The sequence below is a fragment of the Monopterus albus genome, unplaced genomic scaffold (assembly GCF_001952655.1).
Source record: "Monopterus albus unplaced genomic scaffold, M_albus_1.0 scaffold79.1, whole genome shotgun sequence".
Classification (NCBI taxonomy): domain Eukaryota; kingdom Metazoa; phylum Chordata; class Actinopteri; order Synbranchiformes; family Synbranchidae; genus Monopterus; species Monopterus albus.
In genome coordinates, this window is record NW_018127959.1 from 2224162 (window position 1) to 2231439 (window position 7278).

The 7278-nt window shown below is 42.2% G+C and overlaps 2 protein-coding genes across 8 annotated transcripts in view; one reads left to right on the plus strand and one right to left on the minus strand.

Annotated features, from left to right (window-relative positions):
* The window catches only part of mmadhcb (metabolism of cobalamin associated Db), a 13778-nt gene extending 10416 nt beyond the window's left edge, over nt 1-3362 (minus strand). Inside the window, exons 1-2 of one of the 7 annotated variants that reach the window (XM_020606506.1) lie at nt 3269-3354; nt 2692-2740 (exon numbers count right to left, since the gene is read on the minus strand). In XM_020606506.1, the coding sequence (XP_020462162.1) occupies nt 2692-2700 (9 nt within the window). In that variant the 5' untranslated portion in view covers nt 2701-2740; nt 3269-3354. Of the gene's footprint in view, nt 1-2691; nt 2819-2978 lie in introns of all 7 variants that reach the window. The other 6 variants (XM_020606507.1, XM_020606504.1, XM_020606503.1 and 3 more) reach the window with 6 other exon arrangements.
* Nucleotides 3363-5016: 1654 nt separating this feature from the next.
* rrp1 (ribosomal RNA processing 1) overlaps nt 5017-7278 on the plus strand; it is a 27592-nt gene continuing 25330 nt past the window's right edge. The window contains exon 1 of the mRNA XM_020606508.1: nt 5017-5209. Coding sequence (XP_020462164.1) covers nt 5083-5209 — 127 coding nt within the window. The 5' untranslated portion in view covers nt 5017-5082. The remainder of the gene's footprint in view (nt 5210-7278) is intronic.

Here is a 7278-nt window from a genome sequence, read left to right on the forward strand (position 1 = left end):
GTTGTAGCTCCGGTGGTATGAAACCAGTAAATTCCCAGTGGCTTTGTGAGTTGGTGATATCCAGCAATGCCTGTCTGTTGTATGTAAGCAGTGCATGACATTTGTGCACTGCAGAAAAAGCAAAAAACACACAAAGAAGAAAACTAAGAAAAAAATCGGCATTCAAGAGTGGAGCGTGCAAACACGTTCGCCTCGGTGGGTGCCATGTTGTCCCATGTTGCCTATTAATCAACCCTAGACCTAAACATAGTTATAACTCATTTGAAATAGATACCTTGAGTCTCTCACATGCAAACTGGAAAACTCTTGTGGTTCCTAGAATCCACAGAAGTAGAATGGGAGGCAGAGCCTTTAGCTATCAAGCTCCTCTCCTGTGGAACCAAGTTCCAGTCTCAGTTTTGGGAGGCAGACGCCCTCTCTACCTTTAAGACTAGACCTTCCCTTAGTGTGTATTGCATTCACAATGAGAAACTGTGAAAAAGACCTTAACCTCCATTGTATTCACATCTACATGGTGAAAACCAAGTTCTCTTAACATGGTTAAATTCAGACTTAAAACTGGGGTTTGTAATTTTTATAAAATATTTGCTGAAACTGTCATATTCTGGCAGTAACACAGGTATTCTGTGAAAACATCAGCTTCCTCTGGCTCCCCCTAGTGGCACAAAGTCCATCCATCCATCCATCCATTTCCTAAACCGCTTAGTCCCAAACGGGGTCACGGGGGGCTGGAGCCAATCCCAGCCAGCTGCGGGTGAAAGGCGGGGTACACCCTGGACAGGTCGCCAGCAAGCCACAAAGTCATCGATGTATAAAAAATCCACCATGTGTGAATGTTTTAAAATTCTTTAGTAATCTCTTTTTCAAGTCAGTTTTTCCCAAGTAAAAATTTCATTGTACAGGGAAACACGTTTCCTAACTGTGCATATGACAAATAAATACTTTGAACTGTAAGTTATGCAAACTATGTTTTTAATGTTAATCATTTATAAAAGATGCATTCATGTTATTTCTTTTTAAAAGTAAATGTGCTCCTAAATGTTTTCATTTAAATAGCCCACACCATGCTTTTCCTTATTTTTGACTTATCTACAATGTTACAACGGCGAATTATCATCTTAGATGTGACCTAAAGCTAAAAAAATGAGGTGTATGTATGTTCTGGTATTTCTTTGCAGAAGCAACTCGGTATATACACGTCTCGTAAACTCTGTCTAGCAAGACTTTTTTTCCTGACAAAATAAAGTATTAAGGATTTCCTTGAATAGGCATAATCTCCAGGCCGTTCTGCATTCATGTGAGCTTGCCTGACATCCACCGGTGCCATTGTAAAAGCATAATTATTTGACTGCACCTGGTTTTGTGGATACATTTTCCCTCCTGCTGCTGCACTGTGACCAGAGGATGTGGAGTAAAATACAGAGCCTGAGGTTACTGCATGTCCAGAAATGTTCCTGTACAGGGACTCATTGTTTTATGTGACTGGGTCTAACCTACAAGCAGCCGGACTGTGAAGCCCCTGTTGTGGTTAGTGATCAGCTGATCAACACTGGATTCCCCCGGAGCACAGTACCTGTTTGTTCTGACACCTTGAGGTCAATGTGTCTGCAGCATGTCATGTGTTGCTGATTAACCAGTGGATTAACAACCCATGATGTTATTGTCGGTGCTACGCTACCTATTGGAATTAGTTTCACCACTTTGGGACTGTATGTGGTCGTGTGGGGGAAGACACAGTGACCACCAGTTAGGTTTACCGACCTTGGAGCTACTTGAAAGGAAGCAATGTTTCCACTACTTGGTGGGACTTAAAGGTAAATTTAAAAAACACACGTTGCATGTCTGTTAATGCCTTGTTTCTGTAACGTTAGAGAGAATAGTTGTAAGGCTGGAGAAGTTACTATGTCTGAATTATGCCAGTTAAAACATGGACTTTCTCAGTTACCTGCTTTGTTTAGAGTGTTACACATCTGTTTTCATCTGTACATATACCATTGTTTACCCATCTATGGAGGAGAAATTCATATTAATGCCTTTGAGCTGTCCACATGCAACACAGCACCAGCAGGAGTTGTGCGTGGTGACGTTTTTAGGAAGAGGTTCTCTAGTTTTCGCATCTCATTTTCTATACCGCTTAGTCCCGAATTGGGTCGCGGGGAGGCCTACTCCTACGGGGAATTTAGAGTCACCAATCAACCTAAGCCGCATGTCTTTGGACAGTGGGAGGAAGCCGGAGTACCCGGAGAGAACCCACGCAAGCACGGCAAACTCCGCACAGAAAGGTCACGAACCCGGAACCTTCTCGCTGTGAGGCAACAGCGCTACCTACCGTGCTGCCCCCACTCTCTGGTTTTATCATTCTGAAATCATTACAGACTGTGACTTTGGCGTTATGGTGGGTGTCAAGCTAATCTAGAGGTACCCAAGATTAAACATTAAATGGCTGGAAACGAGCAAAATGAGTAGCCATGGGGACTTTAAGGGCACAAATCCCCCTAAAAATAAACCTTAGTGTAGAGCCCTGTTTAAGCGCGCCCACCACCATATAGCTACACAACACAAAAACCGTTTTCCCACATCAATGTTAATACAGCTTTGGCTCTGAGCTACCTTTACTCTCCTGATTTCCTCTCTCACAGTTATGTCCTACACTATCCGTGTCCTGCACAAGTCTACAGACACCCGACTCACGTTGGTCATCCTGGTGCGTCAGCGCTTTCTGCAGGGTCCAGTTGTGTTTCTGTAAGAGGGGAGAAGTGAGCAGTCACGAACTGTTTCCAGACATCTAGTCAGATACAGCGACGGCTGGAGTCTCAACCTGGCGACACAGACAAACGGAAGAAAATGTTACGTTTTTAGCTTAAGCTACAGGTGTCTTACATAATTCCAGGCTCTAACATAGGTAAACCAAATAATTTCTGACAGATTATAAATTTCTTCTATGACTATATTACTATCATTATGTTACATAACGTTACCGTATTTAGACAGCCGTTACCACAACAAAAGCAAACGTCCTTAATATTCAGACAGGTTCACCTAAACACCCCGGTTTCACGTGAACACCGGACGAGCTTTTAGTCAGCACCGTAACATTTGCTATTGTAGAATAACGAAAAGATTCAAACTAGTTGCATTAATTAGCGGCCATTATTCACAACTAACTTCAAAGACGGTATGTGACACTGTAGTGCAGATGTTACTAAAAAGGAAATAATTTACAGGTCAAGAGTAGCTCAACAGTAATACTCCTCCATGCTAGCATCACCTTGAACTCGCACATGCGCTGTTATGATGATGGATCGTTTCCTTGGACGGATGGTAGACGACAGTGATCATTACCGCCACCACTGGTCCGGAGGTTGAAGGGTTGTTCTTGTTCTTGTTCTTCCTTATAATGGCGGTTGGCAAACATCTTTAGGTTCCTTAAGACAGGTACTTTGAATATAATTCAAATGATAAAGAAAATCACTAATAAAGATCACTAATATAAGGAAAACCAAACAAATCCCTCATCAGACTCCTAAAGATCTGACAGGAGTTTATAATCAGGAATTACTTCATGTAATGCCACCTGTACTTACATTTTCAGTTTGCACATGCATAATTGCACATCCATTAGCTGATTGTAGCATATATTCTTATTACATTGTTATTATATTTTTCACTTGCTGTTTTAAAGTGCCTTTATTTTGTATTACTATTTATCTATTTTATTGTATATTTAGATTTTCATATTGTTCGGCATTCATTGTGGACGCAAAGTAAGAATTTCATTGTGCAGGGGAACATGTTTCCTTACTGTACATATGACAATAAACACTTTGACTTTGGCTTTGAGCATACTCGGCGACAGTGGGGAGGGAAGGGCACAGCACCAAGAAGACACAGCAGAGGATGTACTTCCTGCGCCAGCTCAGGAAGTTCGACCTGCCCCAGGAGCTGCTGATCCAGTTCTACAGAGGAATCATCCAGTCTGTTCTCTGCACCTCCATCACTGTCTGGTTTGGCTCAGCAACCAAACAGGACAAGTACAGACTTCAGCGGACAGTCAGGACTGTAGAAAAGGTCATTGGTGTGAGCCTGTCCTCCATGGAGGACCTGTACACCTCATGGGTCAAAAGGAGGATGGAGAGGATCACTGCTGACCCTCTGGACGGCGTTACAGGTCACTGTGCACCAAGACAACCAGGCACAGAGACAGTTTCTTCCCCCTGGCTGTCGCTCTGATGAACACTTAACCAATGACCATATCACTGGACAATAAACCTCAGTGCAATACCTGTATATAATCATTGTACGGATTATACAGACTTGTACAGGTCTCTAGTACTCTGTTTTAAGTACTCTATTTTTATCCCTATTTATCTCATTTCAAAGAACATTCCTTTGTTGTCTGCATTGTTACTTTCTGTTTATACTGCTTTTTCTGCATTGTTTGCACTTTGTTGCTTGTAAATACTGCTTATTTTTGTTATATTACACAGCCTTATTCTGGTTTACTCTTTTGCACATTGAGAGCCGATGTACCAGAGTCAAATTCCTTGTGTGTCCAACACACCTGGCCAATAAAGCAGATTCTGATTCTGACATTATAGACCACAATAAGGTATGAGCAGCATCCCTTAGCTCAAGGAGGAAAAAACCAAACACAAGTAGTCTAGGGTCACAGCAGAGCTGAGTAGTATCTGCATAAAACACATTTATGTGCACCATAATGGTTTATATGCTGCAGTGTACCAACATAAAAAACAAACCCATCTTAAACAATGTTTCTATTCCACCCTACTAACTGCCTCAGTATCATAATTTTCTATACATTGTACTCTGATTACAGCTTTGCACTTTGTCATGTCTTAACCCATTCTTATATGTATAAATTGTGTTATTGTAGGGGATGCTGCAATTCGAGTAGATGTGACATGTCCTTCACTGCCAGGTTAATAGGTTTTTCGTCCTATTGAGGGCAGCATTACACCTTGTGGTTTACAGCCTACCGGAAATCTACCAGAAGAAGAAGAAGAGGTGAGAGGGCAAATGCCTGGAGGATATAGAAGTGGCTCCACGTGAATCAGTTGGAGAATGGCGTCGACTCAGGAGCCAGAGGTCCAGTTTGCACAGAGATTAGCCTCCAACGAGAGGCCAATCCGGATGAAGGCTTTGAAGAAACTGAGGAAATATATAAATGTCAGGTCTCAGAAAGTTACAGGTAAGCTAGCCCGTTTGCATTTGCTGGCTAGCCCTGGCTTGCTACGACAACTCAAACACAGGCTAAACATTAAGCTAGTACATTATTAATATTGCTGACTGTAACTAATCATGGAGGTTTTAATCAAAATTACATGTTTGAAAAATAGCTGGTCCCGGTCTGTCGCACTTTTTAGTGTTATTAAATGAAGCCGTACCGTTAGCTAGTGCACATGTGTGGAGGTACGTCTAGCGTTACTGGTAAGTTATTACGTTTTGGTCCAAAGGTATTTTTTTTTCTAGGTAGTTGCTATCCACTTTTACACAGATCGCGGAAAACTGCCGGTCTTGTCCCCGTCAGGATGTTTTCCTTTGTTAAAACTGTTTCTAGGGGCGCCCCCTCAATGGTTAGGTTAAGATAAGGTATGGTTTCATGTTACGGGAAGTACATCTCTACGGGGAAACAGATTATGACAATGGAAGTCTGGTACTAGAGGCATGATGCTGATCATGGCCATCGAGTGTATATAAAAGGTGAACAGACCCACTGTGACAGCACCTATTGATTTTCTGAAGGATGGTTTCGAAGCTCAAATCTGGCTTTCGCCATATTGGCAACACTACACTGCCTTTATGCCTAATCCAAAAAAGGGCAATGAGGTGGAGCATAGGTGGACCACCACGAAGTGATGCAGAATCCTACAATAAAGTAGTGTTTTTCAGTATTAACATGATTAAATGAAAATTGAATTGTGGGTTTTTATGTGTTCAATCTGTATGCTATTTTGAAAACACCAAAAATCTCCTACAGTATATTGAATTTGGATTTTTCTGGGAAAACTGGATATATATAATATATACATACACACACACACACACATACACTGTCATGGCCAAAAATATTGGTACAGCTCCATTTTTGTCTGGTAACACTATTTCTCTCAGATTATTTTTAAATCACAAATTCTTTGGTATTCTCAGGTTTATTTCTTTTGTTTGCACTGGAACAACACAAAAAGCAGAGGGGAAAAAAAAGCCAAACCTGGTACCTTCTACAGAAAACTCCAAAAATGGACAAAACAGATTTATTGCCACCCTCAGCGTAATATTTGGTAGCACATCCTTTGGATAGAATACCTGTAATCAGTCATTCCCTGTAACCATAAGTGATTTCTTTTTTTTTTCTTTCTTAAACCTCTCTTGGAATTCTGGGCCTCTCTCCTTTTGCCACCTGCTCCAGGTCTCTCAGATGTGAAGGGTTCCTTCCCCCAGCTGCTGTTCTGAGATCTCTCCACAGGAGCTCTATGGGATTTAGACCTAGACTCATTGCTGGCCACTTCACAACTCTCCAGCTCATTGTCTGAAACCATTTCTGGTGCTTGTTGAAGTCTGCTTTGGGCCATTGTCGTGTTGCCAGTCCCATGACCTCTGACAGAGACCCAGCTTTCGGACACTGGGGCCTAAGTTGTGCCCCAGAATTCACTGGTAGTCTTCAGATTTCATAAAGCCACACAAACAGTCAGGACATCCAGTGACTGAAGCAGCAGAGCAATCCCAAAACATCAGTGAACCTCCATCATGTTTGACTGTAGGGACATGTTCTTTTCTTTGAAGGCCTCATTATGTTTTCTGAAAACAGCAGAATGATGTGCTTGATCAAAAGGCTCTATTCCAGAAGGACTGTCTTCCTCAGGTCAGTTTTGGCAAACTCCAGTCTGGCTGTTTTATGTCTCTGGGTCAGCAGTGGGTCTCCTACCGTAGCATCCCTCGTCATTCAGATGGTGACAGATAGTGAGCTGACACTGTTGCACCCTGTGCCTACAGGTCAGCTTGGGTTTGTTTGGAAGTTGGCTGAGGTTCTTTATCCACCATTCAAACAATCATTCATTATAATCTGTCATCTATTCTTCTCTTTCGTCCACGCCCAGGGAGATTAGCTACAGCACCATGGGCTGTAAACGTCTTGCCCACAGTGGACACAGTAACAGTCAGATCTCGGACTTGGGGCCTTGAGACTGTCCAGGCTTTTCCACTACGTGCTTCCCAGGTCTCCAGCTAATTCTTTGCTCTTCTTTCTTTTCTCCATTTTAT